The sequence below is a fragment of the Manihot esculenta genome, chromosome 14 (assembly GCF_001659605.2).
Source record: "Manihot esculenta cultivar AM560-2 chromosome 14, M.esculenta_v8, whole genome shotgun sequence".
NCBI lineage: Eukaryota > Viridiplantae > Streptophyta > Magnoliopsida > Malpighiales > Euphorbiaceae > Manihot > Manihot esculenta.
The window spans coordinates 5517933-5543044 of record NC_035174.2 but is presented as its reverse complement, the minus strand read 5'-3'; the positions used below and the strand labels follow the sequence as shown (position 1 = coordinate 5543044).

The 25112-nt window shown below is 32.4% G+C and overlaps 4 protein-coding genes and 1 non-coding gene across 7 annotated transcripts; 4 read left to right on the top strand and 1 right to left on the bottom strand.

The window, feature by feature from the left end:
• The first annotated feature begins 2363 nt into the window (after nt 1-2363).
• On the top strand, nt 2364-8174 carry LOC110599999 (serine/threonine/tyrosine-protein kinase HT1). Of its 2 annotated transcripts, XM_021736664.2 has the most exons (4): nt 2364-3726; nt 5021-5476; nt 7666-7876; nt 7982-8174. In XM_021736664.2, the coding sequence occupies exons 1-4, from the start codon at nt 3367-3369 to the stop codon at nt 7999-8001; spliced, it is 1047 nt and encodes a 348-aa protein (XP_021592356.1). In that variant the 5' UTR covers nt 2364-3366; the 3' UTR covers nt 8002-8174. The 2 variants fall into 2 exon arrangements, with proteins under 2 accessions (XP_021592356.1, XP_021592354.1); XM_021736662.2 differs by having other exon boundaries at nt 2366-3726; nt 7666-8174.
• Nucleotides 8175-8511: 337 nt separating this feature from the next.
• Nucleotides 8512-8591, top strand: TRNAL-UAG. The gene has a single exon. It is a non-coding gene; the product is annotated as a tRNA-Leu (tRNA).
• Nucleotides 8592-10655: 2064 nt separating this feature from the next.
• On the top strand, nt 10656-15074 carry LOC110599848 (putative exosome complex component rrp40). 2 transcript variants are annotated; one of them, XM_043950648.1, is made up of 10 exons: nt 10656-10815; nt 10925-10999; nt 11489-11575; nt 12122-12178; nt 13020-13112; nt 13598-13670; nt 13773-13848; nt 13974-14064; nt 14367-14484; nt 14600-15074. In XM_043950648.1, the coding sequence occupies exons 1-10, from the start codon at nt 10765-10767 to the stop codon at nt 14602-14604; spliced, it is 726 nt and encodes a 241-aa protein (XP_043806583.1). In that variant the 5' UTR covers nt 10656-10764; the 3' UTR covers nt 14605-15074. The 2 variants fall into 2 exon arrangements, with proteins under 2 accessions (XP_043806583.1, XP_043806584.1); XM_043950649.1 differs by having other exon boundaries at nt 10680-10815; nt 10904-10999.
• A 2931-nt stretch (nt 15075-18005) lies between these two features.
• LOC110600002 (transcription factor WER) lies at nt 18006-19213 on the top strand. The gene is made up of 3 exons (XM_021736667.2): nt 18006-18302; nt 18445-18574; nt 18750-19213. Exons 1-3 carry the CDS (start codon nt 18170-18172, stop codon nt 19159-19161), a joined length of 675 nt encoding a protein of 224 aa, XP_021592359.1. The 5' UTR covers nt 18006-18169; the 3' UTR covers nt 19162-19213.
• A 1005-nt stretch (nt 19214-20218) lies between these two features.
• Nucleotides 20219-22158, bottom strand: LOC110600001 (carbonic anhydrase 2). The gene is made up of 9 exons (XM_021736666.2): nt 22116-22158; nt 21947-22022; nt 21693-21806; nt 21400-21430; nt 21182-21298; nt 21039-21092; nt 20864-20949; nt 20660-20765; nt 20219-20588 (listed from the first exon to the last, which is right to left on the bottom strand). The coding sequence occupies exons 2-9, from the start codon at nt 22003-22005 to the stop codon at nt 20418-20420; spliced, it is 738 nt and encodes a 245-aa protein (XP_021592358.1). The 5' UTR covers nt 22006-22022; nt 22116-22158; the 3' UTR covers nt 20219-20417.
• Nucleotides 22159-25112: the final 2954 nt, after the last annotated feature.

The following is a 25112-nucleotide window of genomic DNA, read 5'->3' as shown; positions in this document are numbered from 1 at the left end:
AGGATTAAAATATTTATAATATATTCAATTATTAAATAAAGTATAAATTTTTATTTCAATTAAATTCACGTTCATTAATAATTAATTTTTAATATTTTTATTGTCTTATATTTTATTAGACTAAAATAGCCTATAATTTATTTTTAAATAATAAAATACATAAAAGATTTAAATAAAAAATATATTTAAAACATTTTTCATATGTTAATAACAAAATTTAAAGGTAGTTTTTAAAACAATTTTAATTAAAGAATACATTTTAAATTTAATTTCTCAAATAAAATACTGGTAAAGCATATTTATTTTAAATTATTTATAAAACTCTTTTTTTCTTATAAGGGATGGAATTAGTATTGAATTTGAGAGTTTTCAAGATTTAACTTAATAGGTTTATTATTTTAAAAAAAATCAATACTTTTATTGTTGGATTAAGTTAACGAATTCAACATATATAGTTACAATTAGATTAGTTTAAATATATTTTAATACTTTGTAATTAAATTTCCTTTTATTTGTAATTTAATTTAAAAGTATTTTTATTTTTTAAATACTAAAATTTTAACTTATATAAAATATATATCAAGAAGTATTAAAATATAATTCATTAAAAAAATTGAAAATTCTCGGTTCCGAACGAGACAATTAACAAATTAAAAAAAGAAAGAAAAAGAAAAAAATTCACGTGGTGTCCTTCATCACCCATGTTCATGCAGTGTTCTTATCTGAACTAAATGACAAATATTCTCTATCAAACCCATCTTTTTCTACGTATGAATCTCATCTCTTTACTTCTCCATCCTCCATTTTTGCCATCTTTCAAGTTTTCTCATCTTTTTATTTCTGCTGATTCACAGAAAACCATGTACCACCTAACACTTTTAATTATATTTTTTTATTATATTACGATACTTGCAAGCAAATTAAGCCATTTACCACCTTTCACCTAATCTATCTTCTTTCTTATAAATCAACCCTACCTTTAATTATAATTACTACTCCACCAACCTTCATTAACTACGGACTAGTTAAGGATTTATTATTATTGACCATTTCCATTACCTGCTTATTATTATTAATTATATATAAAAATAGTACATTCGCTCGCCACCTTCCAAAATTTATCCAGTTCATCATATCCACAACTATATCACTGCATGTGCTTTTCTCCATTGTTGCCAAAGCATCAAATCAAGGGATCGTATCAATGGCCCCCGTTAATCACAAATCAAATTTGATTGGCACGTCGATTTTTTTAAATAATTTCGTCTACAAAAAATATATATATATATATTTTAAAAAAAAAAAGATTACTACTTATTTTATAGAATAAGGATTTAGTGGGTAATTGATTATTGGTTTATGCATGGTTACCCTAACTGGATCTCAATAATTTGCAGAATACTTTGGTATTAATAAGACAAAAGTAATTGACGATGGACTTTAAAATATAGTTCCCTTTTGATGAACGATGACTTATTATCTGTAATATATTATCAATATTATTATATTTAGACTTGGAATTAATAAATTACTCAAAGGATTGATGATTCTCTCATTGCAGCTTTGCCAAAGGATTTCTCACCATCTTCTTCCATTTGAACGTTCCGGAAAAGCAAAAGGAAAAATCTTTCATCCTTTCACTTTTATCTAAAATATTAAAATCCATAAAGTATCATTTTTTTTAAAAGAAAAAGTTTCAGTTGGATTAGAAAAATATTTTTATTAATAAATTTTCTTAGTAAAAAAAAGAAAAAGCTAAATATGCTGCTTAAAATAAACTAAGCTAAATCGACAGAGAGACATAGTTACTGGTTGGTGTTAGGCGATATTATTAACCGGTTGAAAAGCTGATGCTACCTTCCAAGGGTGCGTTTGGGGAGCTAGCTTTTCTCATTTTAAAAAAATTCAACTTCCTAAATAATAATTCATGTGAACGTAAACTCTTATGTGCAAAAAAAAAATAAAAAATAAAAAAGAGTAGAAAACAGAGTGGGTAGTAGCACATGAATTAGGGACGCCAAGGTTAAGTCGAAGGCAGACATAAGAAGACTCAAACCGAGTGTGTCTGAAGAGTTGCCGGCCCATTGCTGGGAAATGCCAGCCTTTCTTGGCCGGTTGTAGCCCCTCCTCTGCCTGTGGTGGTGGAGCGCGACTCCGCGTTGCCCCCACTTACGGTGGGCCTTGCCTTCCAATGCCAACAAGAGCCTTGCAATTACTAATGCTCATTTAATAATTAATTATCATTAATAGAAAAGGTTTAAAATGTCTCTCTGATGATTGACGTCGTTTTATTTTCCCAACTTTACTATAATCGATATATAGAGAGAGAGAGAGGCCGTATACGGAAGAGGACCATAGCATACGGCTGCGTCCACGGATACCATTCAGTGGAGGTGGGCCCCAGTCTCTCTCTCTCTCTGCCGCTCGCTTCCGTTTCTGTTGACGTCTCCTTCTTCCTCTGCATTGCCCTTTTCTCTGCTGCTCATCGCTTTTACCAAACTAGCCCTTTCTTCATTCGCTTATAATATGATGGGTAATGGAAGAAGTGGAAGGAGAAAATGAGAAAGGAGATGGGCAGATGTCACCATCACGAGACCCTCTGTGTCTCCTCACAAGTGGATCTTTGCACGTTATGTATGTTATAGGAGAAAGAGTTTTCCTCTTTTCAATTAATTAATTTTCCACAGATAGAGAGAAAGAAGCGCCAGCTCTTTGTATATGTTCTCTACTGCACACACCAGAAACAACAGTATTTACAACCCAACTGACTCTCTCTTCTCTCTCTTCGTCGCCTTCAACCTTCTCAAGTTCTTTTCTTTCTCCTCTTTTCAAATGGCTCTCTGAAAACCAATGTTTCTTTTCTTCTTCAACGTTTGGAAAAGATCAAAAGCTGTGTTTTTTCTGCTTTATTTTCATCAAATCGGTGGCTTTTTCTGCTCCTTGTGTCTTTTTTTTTTTGGATTGTCTTATTTTATGCTAAAGGTTTGGGATTTGAAAAGGGTCTCTCTTTCCTCTTATCCAGAGAATGTCTTTTCTTTCCGGTGCATAACTAGCCAAGCTTTTCTTTTGATTTTTTTAAAGTGCTTGTTTGCAAGTGCGGAATTCAATTTAAATGGTTGATTAGAGCATTTTCTTTGTGTGTTTTACTTCACTTCTATTATTCAACGTTTAATGCATTAATAATGAATATTTTCAAAATGTAGTTGGGGAAATAGTTTCAATGCTTTCCAGTTCAATCTTTTCCTCATCGGATCCAATTTACGAGGAGGTTTTACACTGAATTTTGGGGTTCTTGGGCTTCTACATTGGTTTCTAGATGCTAAGAGATCAGATATTTGATGATTTTGTTAAGTTCGATTCAGACCCATGAAGAATTTTTACTGGTTTAAGCAAATCTCCAACAATGGCAGATCAGGGAGGAGACTCTCTCTTGGAGAGTACAAGAGAGCAGCTTCGTGGTCCAAGTATTTGGTGTCATCTGGTGCAGAGATTAAGGGAGAGGGAGAGATAGAGTGGAGTGCCGATATGTCTCAATTGTTTATTGGCAACAAATTTGCATCGGGGAGGCATAGTAGAATTTATAGGGGGATTTATAAGCAAAGAGACGTTGCAATTAAGATCATAAGCCAGCCTGAAGAGGATGAGGACCTAGCCGCAATGCTTGAGAAGCAGTTTACTTCAGAAGTGGCTCTGCTTTTTCGGTTAACCCATCCTAATATCGTCACAGTAAGCTCTATTTCTTCAATGGCTTGATTTTACGTTTTTGTTTAACGTAATGGTATATGGAGTTGCATTTTCTTATTGCTTTGTGGTAAGAACATGAAGAGAAGGTAATGCTAATTGCCTACGGAACTTGGTGCTAAAACCCTTGATGGGTAATCCAATTATGATGTTGTTTATAACCTTAACTTGTTAAAAAGAGATGGTTCAGATGGTTGTTATGAGGTTTATAAAAGAAAAAAAAAAGAATCAAACCCATAGGAAATCAACTTTGTTATAGAAATGAATGCTTAGAGTTGGGGAACCGCAATATTTTTTGTTCTATGACAGATGGCATTGTTCTGCCTTTCATTGATTCCAACAGTTAATGCTTTTCTGGTCAGGTTTGTGCAACCACTCACTCTGATAGACATTTAATGCATCTTGCAACTCATGCCTATGGATGACATTACCCATGTGCAGTATTTACTGCAATTTGTTTTTGGTCCTCGTTTTATTAGGAACTTTATAATCTCCCTGGAATTTTACTTGCCAACTTAAGGAACTATGGATTTTTCTCTACTTGCTTGTTACCCTTTGAATGACAAATGAGACTTGCAAATTCTAACATTTGATTTATGCTAGCAAGGATTCTTCTCTTTTTCTGATGATGCCAATAAACAGATGTTTTCTCCAACAAGGATGGCTCTAAAATGGGTTGAACATACGGTAAAAATGGATAAAGTAGTCATGCACATGCTCGTTATCCAGTATTTATGATTTGTTGTACTTATCTTCTGCATTAAAAACATTTTTAGTACTTTCTTCCAACAGTTTAAAAAGTTCCAAAATTCAGTGTGAATTTAATTTTATTAGAAAACACACACCAGTAAGATAAAGATATTATCAGAAATTATGATGGCAAGTGGCCCTTTTGTTATCTTTTCCAGATTGATGAGTTAATTGACACTGATAAGTGGAGTCTTTAGCAAGGCTCAAGGCTAGAGACTTGAGTAAAGAAATTTTGCATGTATGTAAATTTGAAGGGGAGTCCTTTTAACATGTAATAAATGGGAAAGCCGTAATAGGGCCTCACTTTTATCGACAGCCCCTCATTCATATTGATGCAGATTTGTGGTCAAAGAGTTTTAGTTTTTTAGGAAATACTACTACCATCAATTGGTTAGACTTCTGAATTTTCACATGTGGGGTTCTGTGGACGTGGGAATTGTGTCCTTGTTGCCAAATGGAGAAATCTAAGAACATAATCATGTTCATTAATTTATGATGCGCTCATATCCGCTTGACTTTCTTCATTCAGTTTGTTGCAGCCTGCAAGAAACCTCCTGTGTTTTGTATAATTACCGAGTATTTGGCTGGAGGCTCATTGAGAAAATATCTCCACCAGCAAGAGCCGTATTCAGTTCCACTGAACGTAGTTCTGAAATTAGCTCTTGACATTGCACGGGGGATGCAATATCTTCATTCCCAAGGGGTACTTCATAGGGATCTCAAATCAGAAAATTTAATACTCGGAGAAGATATGTGTGTTAAAGTAGCTGATTTTGGTATCTCATGCCTGGAATCTCAGTGTGGTAGTGCAAAGGGATTTACAGGGACATACCGTTGGATGGCTCCTGAAATGATCAAAGAGAAACATCACACGAAGAAGGTTGACGTTTATAGTTTTGGCATAGTGCTTTGGGAGCTTTTAACTGCATTGACACCATTTGACAACATGACCCCGGAACAAGCTGCATTTGCAGTCTGCCAAAAGGTAAATGCTGGTGATTAGTTTCTGTGATGATTTTTTTCCTTTTCAGTTTTATGCATTGAACCTCAAGTCTATTTATGCATGCACATCAGAAGAGTCTGCAATATTTCCTTATTCATTCTTCATTGAAATCTCTTCTGGACTGCATTTACTAATTACATGATTAATCAAAATCTGGAGGGGAGAAAAATTAAAATTCAGAATATAAAGGAACAAGTCTAGCTTGCTGGGTAATTGATGGTTGGTGCAATAATGAGTTTGTCTTTTACTGAAGGAGATTTTGAACGATGAAATTGTCATATACTGATTTTGAACCTTTTTTTGTTCAGAAGAATTTCTAAATTTCTACAAATTGAAGTTTCATACAAATAGGTTACATGGCAAAAATTAACATAAATTTCCAAATGAACTTCTTGGTATCTAAAAACTTTTATTTGTGTAGTTTTATTGACAACTTCTGCGTATTTCTTCCCATTTAATTACTTGGAGAATCTTATAACCTTCTTTTCGAGTTTGAAACGTTTTTGAGGACAACTAGGAGAAAGTATATCTGTTAATAGTATTCTTAATAAAGTGTATGTGAATGAAAAAAATTAGTGTCGATGGTTTCAGTTGATCATAGATGAAGAACATATGACAGACTTGTGGGATTTAGTTCTGAAGGTCTAATGATTGTTTATGTGAGTTTTATTCTTTTGAGATTTTTTGTTTCTTAACTTTTAGATGTTTTTAGGGTATTAATCAGGTTCTATATGCTAGTGAACATATATAGGTTACTAGTAATACTAGGCAGTTTTTTCTTTTTTTTTTATAAAAAAAAAGACTATCTGCATGGAGATCTTTGGTGGGCCATATCATTTTGATCTAGCTAATGCATTCAGTATTATACAGATAGAGACCACGGTTTGCAGAGTTGATGGTGTATTAAGATTCTAGGCTGTTATGATGATCATAGATCTGGCATGTCAAAGCATTGTCACTCAAGTTTTAAATTAAACAGATCATGTGCAGAGTAGGCTGATTATTGGTATGCACTGTGGGAAATATCGTGTTAGAGAGGTCGTCACTCATCCGAGAGATAAGGTTTTTTTTTACTCATCAGAGATAAGTATCCTATCAGTGTCATAGTACTAATAGTTCATAAGAACAAGATTTGTCATTATCAGGCCATGATGGCACCTAAACTGTCACATAGCTGACAGTAGATTTGTCCTGGGAAATGCTCTAGATTTTTCGTATATAACAATTTTACAGTTTTGTAATGTTTCTTTATGGTTACAATTGTAATTAGGAATTACAAACCAAATAAAATTACTAACTAAATAAACTATTATTCCTATTATCTTTTTTTCCTTAAAATAAGCTGTTCTAATATCTCTAAGATCTCCTACATCAAAAGGTGTTCAATTTGGTTGCTATTTGTTGCATGAAGATCTAGGTACAGTTTGGTGTATTTGTTTTTTTCAAAAAGTAAAAAAGCAACAAAATATTATGCTTTTTAGCGGCGAACCAAATGCTATCTTAAGCAGTTTAGCAGTAGAGGACACACATGCTGGTAACAATTATTGATATAAATGCAAGCAAATCTTTGCAATGATCACAGCTTCTTCAATGATTAGTGAACTGTATCTTCATCACGTGCTTGAGCAGTGCGAGCACAAACTACTCAGATGTGCCCATATCTGTGTTGTGGCCATCACATGTGCGGCCCCACTGTCTTGGTCATTCTCATTTGTAAACTACATCTCCTTGAAAACTGAAGTATGTAATAGTCTAGATTCTTCTGATAATCTGCACTTGTTTGAAAGTCCGAAAGCATTCACTATGTTGTCGAACATATATCGATGCATATGGCATATCTTACTGCCTAGTTCCTACTCATCCACATGCCGGTGTGCATAAGCATGCAAGTGACATTCATACACTGAAGAGTTGCTCATATCAATTTCTTGTTTGTAATAAATAGATGATTAGGAAATGATGTGTCATTTTTACATTCTGTCTGGTGAAGCAAATGTGGTTAGGCAAGCTGCCGAAAGAGGAAAAATACTCCTTTTTCTCAACCATTGCTGGGTTCTTTATGTGCATTGGATCATTCTTAAAAGATAATGCCTTGCTTTAACCCTGAAAAATATTTTGTGCCAAGAGTTCATTTCATTCTAACATCTGATATCTTCCTGAGTTTTGTGCAGAATGCGCGACCACCTTTACCCCCTACATGTCCGGTGGCGTTTAGCCATCTCATCAATAGATGCTGGTCAAGCAATCCAGATAAACGACCGCATTTTGATGAGATAGTTTCAATTTTGGAAAGATATTCAGAGTCCGTTGAACAGGATCCACAATTTTTCTCAAATTACAAACCTTCATCGGAACAAATTATTCTGCGATGCTTCCCGAAATGTATGGCTGGCCATGGTTCTGCTTCTGTAAAAGCCTAGTAATCTCTAGTGTCAATTATGTGTGATGCTAAGTGTACCATAATTGATAATTCTTTTTCTTGTGTAGGTTTGAATGTTCAATTATGATTAGGAGCCTATGTGTAGCCTTTTGTAATCTTCTTTTTTTATGTAATCCTTCTGCATCAAATATATTGGAACAAAAGCAGTTCCTTTCATTGATGCTTTGATTGTATACTTGTTCTGTTGTTCTATCCAATCTGGAAAAAAGCAATGAAGATTATATTGAGTGAGAATTGATCAATTGAGCCCAGCTCGCAGTCTTCAACTAGTGATGTTTGCGTGACTTGAAGCATCCAATTTAACTTTATAGGCCTGGCACTACCTAGTGCAATTGGCTGAGGCCTGTCTATTGAACTCAGGCTTTCTGGGATGAATTCCCTTGCCTCCGCTTGTCTTTTGGTTAAAAAAAAAAGAAAAAGAAAAAAGAGAAAAAACTTTATGGAGTATGCGAAGAGTTTGATTGGGAAAATCGGAAGCTAACACAGGAGGTTCATTACCTCGTATCTAGTCTGAATCAGTGAAATGGTAAATAACTAGTGATGTAAAAAATATTTTACTAGGCTTTGGTAAGCAAAAGACAGTTTGGCCGAGTGGTCTAAGGCGCCAGATTTAGGCTCTGGTCCGAAAGGGCGTGGGTTCAAATCCCACAGCTGTCAGTTTTTTTTTTTTCCTTTTTTTGCTTGTTTGTGAATATTTAATTATTTATTTTTGTAAAAGTAACTTAATCAGCACAAAACTTCTTCAATTTATGTGAAAGTAACTTAAAAGAGTAATTATTGTAATTAAGAGAGAATTGTGATGATGTATAGAGAGAAATGCAGGGCAATTAATTAGTGGTTCATGTGGCATTGCAGTGTTGAAATAAATGGTGCGTGAAACACTGGGGGGCAAGCAGCAGGCAGCAGCAGGAGGTAGGGACTGATATTGAGCAACATGTGAACTAGTGTTAACAGTACCTGGATTCTGGTGCCATACCAACCTCTTTCAGGTCCACACAGATGATTGTGAGTTATTTTTGGAGAGAGAGACTATGGAAAATGATAGTCTTCCTTTCTTTTCAGTTTTTACCCATTTCTTAGTTACAAGTGCATTCATTAATGCCCATCACAGAATCCATTATCTTGATGTATACGCATCATTTATAGATTTATACTAAAATCTCTCCGAACAGTATTCGGTTCAAATCGAAAAAATTAATCGAACCGAATTGATTTAAAAATTTAATTTGATTTTTTATACATTTCGATTCGGTTTGATTTTTAATTTTAAAAATTTCGATTATTTCAATTCGGTTCGGTTTTGATCAGAAAAAACCGAAAAAACCGAACCGAACCGATTAATGATAATAATATGTTTTTTCAATAATATAGAGAAATCAAATCATACTAAATTAAAATATTTTAATTAAATTTTAAAATATTAAAAATAAAGTGTAAAAATAAAAAAATTATTAAAAATCGAAATCGATCAAATCGAACCGAATCAAACCGGTTCGGTTCGATTCGGTTTCTGACTAAAATCAGTTCGATTCGATTTTTATAAACACTAAAATTTCAGTTTTCGATTTATTCAGTTCGATTCAATTTTGAACCGAACTGACCGAATGCTCACCGCTTTAATGTATTTACTCATTCACTCAATTTATCCACCGACAAGGAACTTGTACTGATGAATATCAACATCTCTCCCCACATCTTCCTACAAATTTTAGTTAAACTACATACAAATTCTAGAAGCACGAAACATGCTTTTCAAAGCTAAAGGTTCTACAATCTTAAATTCTTCCCATTGACGAGGAAAGGGATCATTATTTTATTGATAAAAGGCTATATATATATATTAACTCCTCCAATTAGTCCCAATGAGCCTCCTTGCAAAGTTCTGCAACTGAAATGCAAGTCAAGGGGAATACATGAGAATACTAGGTTGTGATTTGTTCATAATGAGTCTGTCTGACATTGAGTTTAGAAAATATAAAAATATATTTTAAAAAAATATAAATTTAAATACGATTACGTTTAAATTTTATTTAATATTTTTTAAATAATATTTTTAAGAAAGTTATTTCTCAACAACAACTCTAACAATAATACCAAACATGTTTTAAACTATTTTAAAAAATAAATTATATTTTTATTTCTGAATTTAAAAAAAAAATAATATAAAAAAAACAGTCATTAAGTTATGGAAAATGACTTTGTTGCCCCATACCATTTTAAGATGTAAAAAATCTTTCCTTAAATGCAGATAGAATTATAAAATAATTCAATTAATTATAAATACTTTTATTCTTTATTAATTATTTATAAAACACTTAAATCACTTATTATATAAAACTTATATAAAAAGGATGAAACGACTTTATCCTTGTTGGACGATTATATTATAAAGAATTTAAGAATTTAATTTTAAAAATAAATAGGGCATTTTATTAATTTTTTTAAAATTCAGGATGAAACTGCAAGTTATCCATTAAAAAACTACAAGAATTGAACTTTTTCGGACCATTTTCAGTGCATAGTTGGGGCTGTAAAAAGCTAACTGCATTGGGCTGACATCCTTAGTCGGTCGGACAGACCATAGAGCGATTGTACAGTTTCCGTTGTCTTCCGGTATCAACTATGTCAAACGCGTTCTTCCCTTTTCTCGCATTTTTACAAATTCTTTTGAGGGACAAAAGTACCCTCATCCGTTTACTGGAATTTCAGGCATACCCTTATATATATTCGCACTTATCCGTCTCCAAATTCCCTCCTAATTCAGTGAGTGCGTGCACCGTGCACAGGGCAAGCTCTAGCCGCTGTTTACGTCCAATACCAGTATATAAGAATGGAAGATAAACCCTCCACTTCACCCATGAGCTTTGTTGATCAAATAGTAGTGAGTTTATCTTTGCTTCTCTATTATTCTGATTGGTTTCTGTTAATTTTTTGTTTTTGTAATTTCTTTTTTTTTTTTTTTTGCTTAGTTCTGTAAATTTTGTGTTTAGGTGCCAGGAGATGTTGTTATTGATCTCTCTACCATGACTAACCAGACTATCAAGCTTGGTGGCGGCCTCCGTCAGGTCTTTCTCTTTAGGGTTTTAAGTTTTGGGTTGTTTCTGTATAGTTTTTTGGTACTTTGGTGAATTTATGTTTTCGTTCTCATTTCCTTTCCCCTTAAAACAAGGGATCATTTTTGGGGGCTGATACTGGATGGTCAGGGTCCTTATGATTTTGTTTGTTGAAGTCCATATAATTTTCTCTTTCATTTTTGTATCTTGGCATTACGTATTTCTGTCTAGATACACACTGAATTAGGATTATGGTGTGCAATTGCTAGGGCACAATGTGGATTATGCCCTTTGATTTTAAAGGGGGAAAATTTCTCATTTTCCAAACATGTGAGTTGTAGCTGGCCTAGTTGCCTATTAGCTTTGGTTTTATCATTATATTCTGTTCTTAATCCATTGGAGCTTTGCTACATGTATAATTTGTGTAGTTAATTAAATAGGAAATGTCTCTGTGTTCCAGTTTGATGAGGGGAAACTGATCTTCTTTTGGGTATTTTCTAGGAATCTGATGCTATCTCTGTCATGAAAGCTGGGAAATTGAGGTTCTCAAAGCCAAACAAATACTGGGTGGAAAGCTCCCAGAAAAGGGTTAAGTGCTACTCCCTCTGCATGATTTATGAAGCCTAAATATGCTGCTCTCTCTCTCTTATTAGCGTGTTATGTGACAGAGCTACACTTTATTTATTTATTTTGCTGGATTTCTTCATATCTAAATCCATCAATTAGCCCAGCCTAAGTTTGAAGTGGTAAATTGGAAATGATTTTTAACTCGTTGAAATCAATTGTGGTTTCTTTGATTTTACTGTGTTAACCAGCGATTTTATCCTGATTGCACATGAATGTGATTTTCCATGCATGTTAAATTGTTCACATGAATTTAACTCGTAAAATTATAGGAGTTGACTCACAGTTTTGTCGATCATAAACCACAGAATTCTTCAATATAGCAACTCACAACACAAGTATATTGTTTGAATATTGTCCAAGCTCTGCTGTCACAAATTTAAGCATTACTGTTTTTTCTATAATTTTCCTTTATATGGGGAATTTGTATGATTTGCTTTTCTCATTGCTTTGCATGGTACTTAATGCTTATTAATCTAACATGGCGCTCTCTTGCTTATAATGGTTCAGTACTTGCCTTGTGTGGAGGACACTGTTCTGGGTATAGTGGTAGACTCCAAAGCAGAAGTAAGCAACTCAGTATTGTCTATGTTATGGATTTTGGTTGTGTTAATTCCTTGGTGCTAGTTGTATTCAAAAAGGAAAATCATCATAAATTTTGTCATTGACAAGCTTTTGCATGCTTACAACTTTGGTAACTTGTAACTGAGTTAGTTTATGATTCAGATGATTATATCTGCCTTGAAATAGACATTGATTATATTTGCCTTATAATTGGACTTTCCTTTACTTGCATAAGATAGAACTGCCTTTGAATTTGAATAAAATTTGATAAAATACTTCGAAGAAATCCTGAAGCAATCCTTAAACTATCTTAACAAGAATACAATGAACTTAAACCATTTGAACAGCCAATAATCTCATATAACCTGCTTTATCTAGATGCCAGAATTCCTCCCATTAAATTACTTCTATGCAGTTCTTTCTATTCTCGAGTTATTTCCAATTTGAATATCATTTATCTAAGATTAATCTTTAGTGCATTTCCATATACTTCATAATGGATAATGGCCCTTAATTTTGCCATTTTATTGCTTGTCCATTGTTGAACTGGTTCCAAAAGGTTGACATATTGTGGGCTAAGTCTGTCCAAAATGCTTGTGTGAGAAGTTATTTTAAGAAACATCTTTGGTTTCTCAACCTTCCCCCACCCCCCCCCCCCCCACCCCCTTCTTCCTGTTGTGTTGAATGCCCATTCTGTGTGTTCTATCGTGGCCTCATACTAGTTGTCTATATTTTAATGCCGGTATTTACATAAATTTTGCATTTCAGTTGACATTTGAATACTTGATGTGTTGATACTCATGTTTTAACACATTCTTGTTACCCTTTTTCTTTTAATTTGCAGAACTTTCTTGTAGACATAAAAGGGCCTGCCCTGGCATTTTTGCCTGTGCTTGCATTTGAAGGAGGCACAAGGAGAAATATACCGAAATTTGAGGTGCATACTATGTAGAGTGCTATACCTGCATTAGTTAAAACGATAATATACTCTATCTTCTATTTTGTTTTTGTTGTATGATGAGATTTTTCAAACTTGAAATCTAAAGATCATTTGATAATCATGTCTCATTTCAATATCATGGATTGCAATGGTGAGTTCTGCTTGGCATAGTAGAACTTAATTTTTAGCAAAATTTCATTGGTGAACTATGAAACATGAACTTCCCGAAACATATATCCTATGAAGTGCATCTTATATAGATTAAAAGGATTCAATCTCAAAAATCAAATATTGTGCAAGTTCACTAATACCAGTCTTTAGGCATAATGCATTTCCTCAATTATTTCTCCATGCATTCATAAATCACATGAAACAGAGTCTCTTAACACATTAAGCTGAATTGAAGGAGTCTGCACCTTTCACCTTTTGTTATTTGTACTGAATTTCTCTAATGTATTTTCAGTTAACGTTTCTTGGTACAGGGAGGTACTTTACTTTATGTTCGGGTTGTGAAGGCAAACCCTGGGATGAATCCGGAATTGTCATGCACTGATGGTCAGTTACTTTACATGCATTGTTTGTATTTTGTATAACTTGCTGTTTGTGCTATTTAACATTAAAGACTATTAATGTCTCTGAATTTTATTTGATTTATAGCCAGTGGGAAAGCAGCAGAATTCGGTGCTCTCAAAGATGGCTATATGTTTGAATGTTCAACTGGTCTATCAAGAATGTGAGGCATCTTTTACCCAGTTTAACTTTTAAGAGAAAACCCTGGCGTAGCATTTTTGCTACAAACAAGATTGTGAAGGCAATATCTTTATTTTTTGTTGTGTTGACCATTCATTTATTTTTTAGGCTGTTGAGCTCACCAACGTGCCCGGTTCTTGAGGCTCTTGGCAATAAGCTATCCTTTGAGATAGCAGTTGGCTTAAATGGCCGCGTTTGGGTATGTTTCTATGTTCAGTACTGTAGTTTATTTTCAATCTCTCTTTATCTGCCCCATTCTCTCCCTATTCTTTGCTCTAGTCATCATTTATCTCTTTTAGCATTATACTTCATTTTAGGCTATGTAAAATGTGACCTTAGGACATTGTATGTGCAGCCATTGTTGTTTTCTTTCTTTTTTCTCTCTGACTGATTTGACTTTTATGTCAAAAGCGCCAACTTCAAACCGTACTTAAATATTTTTCTTTGTTGCATCCATTTTTAATAGAACCCTTTTTTGGTTTGAATTTCTTATTAATTTAGGTGAATGCAACCTCCCCTTCAACAGTCATTATTGTTGCAAATGCAATAATGAACTCCGAGACTTTGAGTGGGGTTCAGCAGAAAATCATGGTGGAGAAACTGCTTCAGAAGATTCAAAGTACGTGGCGTCCATTTTTTAATTCTGCCCTTATCTTTACCAAAATTAGTGAACTTTCTTTCAGTAATTTTTGAATTCTTATGATTTTATTGATATTTTTTAATCCTTTCTGTAGCATGATTAGAGAACAGCCGACATGGACTTTGTACCTCTCAGATCCACCATCTTCATTAAATGCGGAATTTTGAAAAAACTGGACGGCTACCAGCTCACGGCTCATGCTGGAAAGGCATGGTAACCAGCTTGTAATTCTAAAGGTGGAGTGATAATTCTGAGGCTTCCAAAACCTTTTATCCCCTTTGCCCTTTTGAAACAATGACCGAGTTATTATGTTAAGTCTAGAAGCAAAAGAACGGTCAAGGACAAGAATGCTTCTTAGGGCTTTTGCTTTGGTTTGCTTTGTTTTGATTTTTGAATGATAACATTGGTACGTAAGGACCAAGAATTAGAGCCGACCTGTTGCTTCTAGCAGCGGGCATATATTTAATGGTGAGAATTAAGGAAGCCTGATATGCCTAATCTAAATGTATGCAGCCTAACTGTAATAATACTTTGATGGTTATAATTCAAGTTCACGTTTTCTGGTGTCATTATGTATTTACTGAAGAACCCCAAGCTATTATATAGAGAAAAAAAAAAAAGGAAATGAAAATAAAAGAACTCTAGCTTGTTAATGCAAGCGTCCAATTTAGTTGTCCATTAATTTCCTGACCGCAGAGTCAAGCAGGTACTTCACTGCGCTGTACTCTCTCTTGGGCGTAGTAGGCATCGGGTCCATTTGGTGCTGCGGATCTTTATATTCGTAAAATTTTAGTTATGAAAAATAGATTCCTTATACGTAATAATGGAAGCCATTCAAGTCTAAACTTAGGTTTATGATGAACCAGCTTTAATAAGTTTTTTCATATTAAAAAAACTTCTGAAGAATTTGTTTTTATCCTAGAACATAATATGAGCTTTTCCATGAATATTCCAGTGTCAAACAAAAATGTATAGGCTTGGGGCTTCTCTCTCTTCATAAGTGATAACATATAGAATATAATACCCTATTTAATTATGATGCGCGTTTACAGTCCAATCGGTTTTGACAATTGAAAAAATCGACTTTCTTAAAGATTTGAGTAGGCTGAATTTATTTAATCTGATTAGATTAGAGTATAAATATAAATTTTGAATAATGGTCACCTTTATGAATTATGTGGTCATAAATATACTCATAAATGCAAATGTAATGGATATAAATATATCGATTTTGCATTTATTAGCCAACTATCTACTATAAATACAAGTGTAATGGATTAGACTGATAGGATGCAAATGAATATACAACATATAAATTAATCGGTTTTGTATTTATTAACCGATTATCTACCATTAATAAACCGTCTGACTGTTATAATCGGTTTTGTATTTATTAACCGATTATCTACCATTAATAAACCGTCTGACTGTTATAATCGGTTTTGTATTTATTAACCGATTATCTACCATTAATAAACCGTCTGACTGTTAAAAAATATCTCTATCCAATACAATGAAATGTGGTGTAGAAATTGTTAAGACCGGTGTATATATCCCAGAATCAATTCAAATTCGACATTCCTAACTCCCTTAAATAACCATCCACTTTAGTTACTTCTTAAAATCTTACTCTACCCAATTCAAAATCTTCGGATCTATTAATTCTCCGGAAACCAATCTCGATCTCCCAGTATCTACCTCTAGTAAATTTATTGGAAAGTATTAATCGCTGACTCAATGAGAAAAAAACAAACTATATATATATACATATAAAAGACATTAAGAATTGAATGATATATCATTTTATATTATGCAACGTACACTTCACCACTAAATTATTAAATCAAGACAACCAAGATTTTAATCATAAACGAGTGAATAAGAGGTACGAATACGACCCATGCAGAAGCATCCAGTTCCATGTTTAATAGCTGCTTGATCCAGCTATAATAGCATAACTTATTTTGGTTCTGCGTTGAGCTTGAAACGTGGGAGGGACCACCTGACCAGAGCTTACGGCTGTGTGCAATTAATACAAGTGAGGTCGGTCGTCAAGTATTTTGCTTTCAGTTCGTTGAGACGAGCACTGAACTACACTTGATTACAAGCCAATGTACAAAGAGATCATGATCTGTGTAATTTTTTTTTTCTTCTTCTTACAAGGTCTGGTGAAACATGGTTGGAAGAAGTGGTACTATGTTTCTATTTTATATGTTCTGCTATACTTGTTTTTGTTTTTATTGACTTGACTTGGAATTGACCCATTTCTCACCTTGCAGAGAAAACCTGCATGCTCTATCTAATAAGGCGATTTTCCACAGCTTTGGGGGGGTTGACTGCCAAAACAATGCATATGTACCTATCAGACCAATCCAGAAACGAGTTCAATGGCTTGGATGACTAGCTATTGGATGCAATCATTACCAGTGCATTGAGTTTGAGCAGAGGGATCCTTCATTCAAACTTACAAATTAAGGTCTGTTATTATTATAAATATATGCTGTAAATTGTAGAAAAGTGAAAGCACTGATCAGATGCTAGATAGCAGCTAATAGCCAAAACGTAGAAGATTCACAGATGGGGATATGGGACCTTATGCACTCGCTCATCTTCATCATCACAGGCCAGTTATGTGTACATGAGGCTTTTCTGTTGTCCGAATGGCTAGGAGAGAAAGGGACTTCTCCTCTTGAATTCTAACAGCGTAGAAGCCATTGGAATTCTCACCCTCTGATCACGGGTATCAAGTGGCATGAATTTTATGAAGAGAATGAAAGACACTGCAAAATACAAATGATGCAGAACAATACGCAGCATGATCAGTAACCAAAACTTCTGCTACATAAATCAGCATTCATTTTAAAGGACATCTTCGACTTAGGTCTTTCGTTGTTTTGAGTAATTAATGACATGTCTGGACATGTACGTGGTCCGGTTGCATCTATAAGAACTGATCTTGCTTTGAGATTTTGTTTTTATTTATTGCAATCAGCTGTTAATTCAATTATTCTTAAATTACCCATGAATTATATCTCATTGTTAGTAGAAACTAAATACATTAAAAAATGAAACTATACATTCTTCAAATCACGAAGGAAAAATTTTTTTTCTTAAAGGACATCACATCCAAAAAAATTAAGAGAATTTAAATAAAAAAGAATTGAGTTTTTTAATTTCAAATAAAAAAATTATTTAAAAAATTTAATTAAATTAAAATTTTAATTTCAGATTAATATACGGACTAATTATTAAGAAAATTAAATTAATTCATATTTTTTATAGTTAAAGATTGAAAAAATAAAATATGAAATAATTAAAAATTAAAAAAATAAAATTTAAAATTTATAAAATTTATTCAGATATATTTATTATCAAAAGCAAATAGAATGATTATTATAATACCTTAGGGTGATGATGTGCTGCACAAAAAAAAAACACGTGCTTACATTTGTACCATAATACGTGAGCAATAGAATTTGTTTCTACGTCCAGATCAGTCTCCATACTCTCGACAAGTCAAACACTCTGCATTTCCCACAATCACCACCCTCTCTCTCTTCAACTATTCCCATTTCACATCCATAAAAGCACCCCCTCTGCTACACCATCCTCCACAACTTTTTCCCTCTCCTTATCTCTGCTCATACTTAATCAAAGTCCATTAATGGAAGGAGGGAACACTACTACTACTACTGAATATCGAAAAGGGTTGTGGACAGTGGAGGAGGACAGAATTTTAATTGATTACATAAGGGTTCATGGCAAAGGAAAGTGGAATCGTGTTGCGAGAGTCACAGGTTTATATTACTATTTAGCTTGCTAGTTTTGTTTTCTTCAGTTTGAAAAAAAAAAAAATTAAGACTTGGTGTGCTTGCTTTTCCAGTTTTCCTCTGCGTGGGGTACTGTTTATTAATGTGTGTGTTTGTCCATGTTGTTTAGGGCTGAAGAGATGCGGCAAAAGCTGCAGATTAAGATGGATGAATTATCTCAGTCCTGGCGTTAAGCGTGACAATTTCTCGGAGGAAGAAGATGACCTTATCATTCGCCTGCATAAGCTACTTGGCAATAGGTTTCCTTTCTCTTCTTCTTAGAGAATGGTGATCAATAGAGACATAGTGATACGTTGCGTATATACCCGTAGACATTTAATCACTAAGATATAGACTTCTATGGCTTATGTTTTAAATTTCTGGTCCCCGAACCGGAAGTACCACAGTATTAATTTTTATTAGTTTCTTGAATAGATGGTCCTTAATTGCTGGTCGGGTCCCCGGAAGGACAGATAATCAAGTGAAGAATTACTGGAACACTCATTTAAGCAAAAGGCTTGGGGTAAAGAATGGAAAATTCAAAGCCAGTGCTCCTTCTCCAGGATTCTCCACCAAGGAATTAAGGGAAGATTTCAATGCCTCGTCAAGTGCTGAAACTGCAACCAATCCTGCTTGTACTAATGGTGTTGTTGCAGACCATGATGCCATGGAAAATGGATCTAAGAGTACTGCAATGGAGCTTACTAGCAATCAACAAAGAATGCCAGCGGGTGAATGGGACAGTAACCCTTTTTTGTTCTTGAATGATATTGACCCAAATCTTTATGCCCCTCAGTTTATGGAATTCCTAGATGAGTCTCTTGATTTTGTTTGGCATGATTTTTAATTTACTTTTTCATTTTGTATCTCAAATAAAAAAACCCTTAATTTGTTTTTTATATATGTATTTTTCTGCACTTAATTATATATAGATTTACACTCACGAGCAATTGTAGTAGGAACTGGAAAGGATTAGCTTTGGAGGCATGCAATCATTCCAGGACCCACCAAAGTTTGACATTTGTTATTATGTTAATAAAAATATATATAAAAAAAAAGCAACATCTAAAGAAATTAGATGAACAATAACTTCCTCACCAGAAAAGAAGCCATACTTTTTTTTAAAAAAAAATTCAAAGGCATTGAGAAATTGATTAAACAGATTATAAAACCATTACAAGCATATCGAGGCGACGAGGCCCAAGCTAAGCTATAGACTGCCATATTTACAACCCTACACATCAAATTAAACTCGACATGCCTAAAAAGTGAGGACAGATGCTTAATGTCACCCATCCAAGTTCATGGGCAGAAAATCTTTATCAATCTTGGCTGCTTTATTATTATTTTTTTTTCAGTATCATGTTTAATTATAATTAATAGTAGGAAAATCTAGTACTTATCTAAAATTAAAAAAAAATATTATTTAAAATAAAATAAATTCATATATTAATATGATATTTTAATTTTTAATTGATTAAATGTATAAATTAATGTGAATGCCAGAATTTTGCATTAATTAGACAAGGGATACCACGTAAATTATCAGAGGACCACATATGTATTTGGTGGCAATAGTGTTGGTTGTCCTGGTTTTCCAGAGTTGTCTTTTTCCAGTCCTTTGTCCAATTGTTGGATTTAGAAAACCTGGAAATATGTTGCCCTTTAAAAGAGAAAAATCTCAACACAGCCAAATAATTGCATGTTATAAACGTTATATTAAGTGATTTCATCAAAATCCCATCATAATAAACTAAAAATAAATCTATTACATGTACAATTTATATACACTAAGCTATTGATTAACGTTGATGCTATAGAACGTGGAAGCAAAGTGAAAACAACTGCTTGATGGTACGATAATGGTTGCTTTAAATGGCCAGTAAGAGGATTATTTATATACAGTGCTGCGAAAATGAAGCAGCAAATATGCAAAGAGCTGCCAAATGCCAAGCTTTATTCATTACCAAATTATTACTATTATTGCTTTCATCACCACCACACTTGCATAATTTCATTACTGCGAACACCAAAGGCAAACAAAACGTACAAGCATGCTTAAAGAGCTAAAGGGCCAAAGGAACAAAGAGGGCAGAGAAACTTTCAGGGTCTAATTATTTCAGGGCTTTGAATATGATACTTGATCTTCCAAAGCTCAAAGTTTCCCTCAACAAAGTTATAGTAGCCACCCATCAGTGCTAGTTTTCCCTTTGCCATTGCTGCCCTAACATATGGGTAGCTCTGTATGTTCACCAGCGACAGAGTCACGGCTTCCTGCACAACAATTCCCCAATGCATTTACAGATTCTAGATATTCACAGAGAAGAAAACTGAGGAGAGCTTACCCTTTCACAAATTCCGCATTGTTGTTCATGTGTGAGATGCGGATTCTCTGCCAGGACCTTGGCTTTGGCAGGTAAGCCAATTTTGACCCAGTCATCTATGAAGTCACTGGGCAGCACATACATATAATATCGAATTTAGAAATCGGTGTTATTCTTCATCTTCATTAATAAATCTTCAGGCTATATATGCATAAGAGGCCTTACTTGGAAGTAGATCCATCCTCTGGAAGTTCCATAAGTCTTTTTATCCCACCACAAAGGCTATGTCCAATGACCAAGATGTTCTCCACCTATAAAATTATCTTATATTTACAAATCAGACAAAAAAAAAATTTAAGTAGAATAAACGTTCCATTTGGTTTGATTTATAAAAGCTTACTTCTAAATATTTCACAGAAAATTCGATGGCTGCTCCAGTGCCAGAGTACCTCAACTGTCGGAATAAACACCAGAAGTTTTAGTTTACTTGACCTGCAAGTTTAGATGAACGACTGGATGACAAAATGGGTGTCAGGAATTTACCTGGTTAAATGCTGGAACCAGGTTCGCAACATTGCAGACCATGAAGGCTTCACCAGGCCGGAAATTCAGGACATGAGAAGGGCTAACTCGAGAGTCTGAGCATGCAAAAACCAGGAACTGCACCAAAACGTTGTCATTAATTAATCAATCGTGATTAATGATTTTTCATTTTAATAAGCTTGTAATTTTATTTTCTATTAAACCAAAAAAGTACATACCTTGGGGTGCTGACCTTCTATGACGGCAGGGCTGCAACATTTAAGTTCAAAAGAATTTTCTCATAATTAGTTAAAACTAATTCATCATGGAATTAATAAACACACACATCCTCTTCACAACACAAAGGGTGCGTGGGTTTTTTGGTAAGCTTCAAAAATCCAAATATTTACATGGATTTTAAAAGAATATAATTTTTTTTTAGAAATTCATTCTAGTTCTACTCTCCTAACTAATTTACTATATACTAAATTTAAAAATTATTGTATTTTATCCGTTTTAAATTGTATCATACTCGTATATGTGCTTCATGAAATAACGGAACCCATTTTTAATCATCTGAACAGGATCATATGGCTGCTGCTGTGACACCTGCAGCCCCCCAGCCTTTTCATCTTGGTGCTTTTCACTGCAAAATCAACATATATATATGAATTCATTAAATTAAAAAAAATAATAAATAAGCGATACGATTAATTACTTCCCATTAAAACTAAGAAACTCTTCTCTCAATCATGCAAGATATATATATTCCCATGCATTACTTACCCTTCCGGAAGCTTCTTCAATCCTTCAAGTGTCGTCTGCTCCAATGATTGTGTAGACATATTTGTTCCAATGAGATCTATGAACAAATGTTAAAAAATACTTACATATATAAAAATAATAGAAAGCAGAATTTAAAAACAGGCCTTTTGCATATCAACTGGGAAGATACCTATTTAACTTGAGCACATCGATGGATCCTACCACAAAATTCAAGTCCCTTTTATAAGCATTATTGGTAATGTAAATAAAAATTTTAACTTAGCTGAATTTTTTTTTTTTTTTTTTTTTTGGTTGGGGAGCATATGGTTTCCCAAAAAAATACCTAAAACAAGAGAGTAAAACAAACACGTTGTTATCTTAAACAAACCCTAATTCAAATAAAATATTGATTGACAATCTCTATTTTGCAAATTTATTTATTTAAACCTTTAAAATATTTGCGTGCGTTACATTCCTTGGCTTCATGGGTCACCCCATAATACATCACAAACTTGATTATCTCTATATAAATAATATCTGAATTTATTTAATTTTATATTTTTAATTAATACTTCATATAATATATATTTACATTAATAATTTTTTATTTTTAATTAATTATTTATAATTTGAGTAATGAGTATCAACTATAGAAATTTTAATATAATTCAATAACATTTAATTCGTTGCCATCCTTGCAAATTCGAAAATTTGCAAGTGATAAACAAGTTTTGTATCCCACAGTAAGTGTGTAATAAAATAATTAAAATGCATTTTCCTTGTTCGAAAGCTGCCGACGTGTTCCGTTTTGAAATCACTGGACAAGGATAGTGCTAGAAATTTAAATCAGCGGAGTTGAAAACTTTTGTGTTACTTAATTTAAAAGAAAAAGAAATATATGAATAATAATAAATTATCTACCAAAAGGAAAAAGAAAAGCATAAATAACAAATTTTCATTATTATTTACATATCTAAGCTACTCAATATAAAGAATTATATATATTATACTAAAATTTAATTAAATATAATTTTAAATAAAAATAATTTTTCAGTCAATTCAAATTTAATAAACAATTGATATATATATAAACAATAAAGTTAAATATTTTAAATTAACAAAAATAAAGAATTGTAATTGTAAGCAATTTAAATATTCATCCTTTTTCACCTTTATAGTTATATTTATTGTATTTACAATTAAAATATTTTAATTGTTAAATATGATTAGATCGATACGTGAATAATAATTTATTTTAGAATTTTTTACGTTTTCATCTATTTCTTCATTTTTTTAAAGCTATCTATGGCTAAATTAATTCAGATAGTTGGCAATTCATTTAAATTGTGATTTGAAAATTATTAATTTTATTATATATGATTAACGTTTTGTATAAACTTGAATTACATCAACCGTTCAAACTTTTACTATGGGATAATCGAGTTGAGTGGAGCCGAATTTTTATAAAAGTTAATTTTATTTATTAAAATAATTTAAAAATTTAAACTCAAACTCTAATATTTAATTCAAACTCAACTTGAAAATTTTCGATTTGAATTCGATTCGTAAAAATTTCGTTGAATATAATAACGAGTCTAATTCGAATTTGAACTCAAAAAATTTAATTAAGAAACTTATTAATAAATCTCGAATTAAGAAACTCATTAATAAATCTCGAGTTTAGCTTAATTTGAGTTTCAACTTGAAAAACTCGATTAAAAAATTCGTTAATAAAATTCGAATTCGAAGAGTTTGAACTTGAATATATATATAATAATATAATAATAAAAATATATATAAATATAGAAAATAAGAAAAAATAAGAAAAATTAAATTTATATATATATATAAATTAATAAATTTAATAAACTAAAAAATATATAAAATAAAGTATCGTTTAAGAAACTTGTTTAAAAAATTCGAGATCAAACTCAAAATTACAAGGTTTGGTTCGAACTCGAGTTTAGATTCGAATTCGAATTCAGACTCAAATTAATAATTATATTTTAATTAATTTTTAATCATCATTAATATAAATAATATTAAAAAAGAGAGTATGCAAAAAAAAATTACATAACATAATTTATAACAAAAATAATATAAATAAATATAAATTTAATAATATAATAAAATTACACATAAAATTTAATATCAAACGAATAAAATTGATTCAAATTTTTAATAGTTAAAATAAACTAATATAAATTTAATTATCATCATATTTACTCAATTAATCAACTTAATTTCAAATTTAACATCCATATAATCTTCAAAATAATAATAATAATAATAATAAACTCTATTAGCACCGTAAATAAACGTGTCATTATCTAATTAGTACTATAAATTAAAAGGTATACACAAACCTTTTATTTACTGTAATATTTAATTGTTTGTTTGTACTGCGTCCCATATCAGCTGTTTACGGCAAATCAGAATTATATATAATAACTAGTACGAAACTATTAAATAATTTGAATTAATGCAAACAATCATTTTGGATTAAGTGAAAAGTGAATTTAAAAATTATTTGGACCAGTTTGTACCGCACTGTTTCAATTGGTATCAGAGTCATATTGAATTAGACAAATTGTACAAAATTAATGGATCTGCGAGAAAAGGACTATCTGTGTAAAATGAGATGGAGTCGCCCGAGATACTAGCGAACTACAATATTCAAAAGTTTGGTTCTAATTTAATAATTATATTCGATTCAGTTGTAACGAGAATATTGTAAATTTAATAGAAAAAATTAAAAATTTTAATTGTTTGCTTTTATTGCGTTTTAGATTTACAGTAAATTAAAATTGTATAATTAGTACGAAATAATTAAATAATTTGAATTAATTATTTTAAATAATTTAAATTAATTAAATAAAGAATAAATTTAAAAATTATTTAGATGAATTTGAACGGAATGCTTTATTTATATTATACTCGAAACTTTTGAGTCGTCATTATGCATACTCTGTGCACTGAAACGTGCTAGATGTCATTTGTATATTGGGAGCATCCACATGATAAATTGCATTTGAAAGTTGTTGCATTATGCACTGCAACTAATTTCCCTTTTCTTTTTGGACCCTACTACTTGATGAAAATTTCCTTTCAAAATTGCTATTTTATTACGTTTTATACCTTAATCTTATTTTACATAGTCTGTCAGGTTGCTCTGTGTCTTTATATG

What these genes read in the sequence shown, in the direction of transcription:
- LOC110600002 (XM_021736667.2), top strand. Translation starts at nt 18,170, where the DNA reads ATGGAAGGAGGGAACACTACTACTACTACTGAATATCGAAAAGGGTTG. An exon ending in TCGTGTTGCGAGAGTCACAG is followed by an intron (nt 18,303 to 18,444) that starts GTTTATATTACT and finishes CATGTTGTTTAG; the next exon opens with GGCTGAAGAGATGCGGCAAA. An exon ending in CATAAGCTACTTGGCAATAG is followed by an intron (nt 18,575 to 18,749) that starts GTTTCCTTTCTC and finishes TTTCTTGAATAG; the next exon opens with ATGGTCCTTAATTGCTGGTC.
- LOC110600001 (XM_021736666.2), bottom strand. Translation starts at nt 22,005, where the DNA reads ATGTCTACACAATCATTGGAGCAGACGACACTTGAAGGATTGAAGAAG. An exon ending in TTCATGAAGCACATATACGA is followed by an intron (nt 21,431 to 21,692) that starts GTATGATACAAT and finishes TAAATGTTGCAG; the next exon opens with CCCTGCCGTCATAGAAGGTC. An exon ending in GAGGATGGATCTACTTCCAA is followed by an intron (nt 20,766 to 20,863) that starts GTAAGGCCTCTT and finishes TGTGCTGCCCAG; the next exon opens with TGACTTCATAGATGACTGGG.
- LOC110599848 (XM_043950648.1), top strand. Translation starts at nt 10,765, where the DNA reads ATGGAAGATAAACCCTCCACTTCACCCATGAGCTTTGTTGATCAAATA. An exon ending in TTGGTGGCGGCCTCCGTCAG is followed by an intron (nt 11,000 to 11,488) that starts GTCTTTCTCTTT and finishes GGTATTTTCTAG; the next exon opens with GAATCTGATGCTATCTCTGT. An exon ending in GCTTAAATGGCCGCGTTTGG is followed by an intron (nt 14,065 to 14,366) that starts GTATGTTTCTAT and finishes TTATTAATTTAG; the next exon opens with GTGAATGCAACCTCCCCTTC.
- LOC110599999 (XM_021736662.2), top strand. Translation starts at nt 3,367, where the DNA reads ATGAAGAATTTTTACTGGTTTAAGCAAATCTCCAACAATGGCAGATCA. An exon ending in CCCATCCTAATATCGTCACA is followed by an intron (nt 3,727 to 5,020) that starts GTAAGCTCTATT and finishes TTCTTCATTCAG; the next exon opens with TTTGTTGCAGCCTGCAAGAA. An exon ending in CATTTGCAGTCTGCCAAAAG is followed by an intron (nt 5,477 to 7,665) that starts GTAAATGCTGGT and finishes AGTTTTGTGCAG; the next exon opens with AATGCGCGACCACCTTTACC.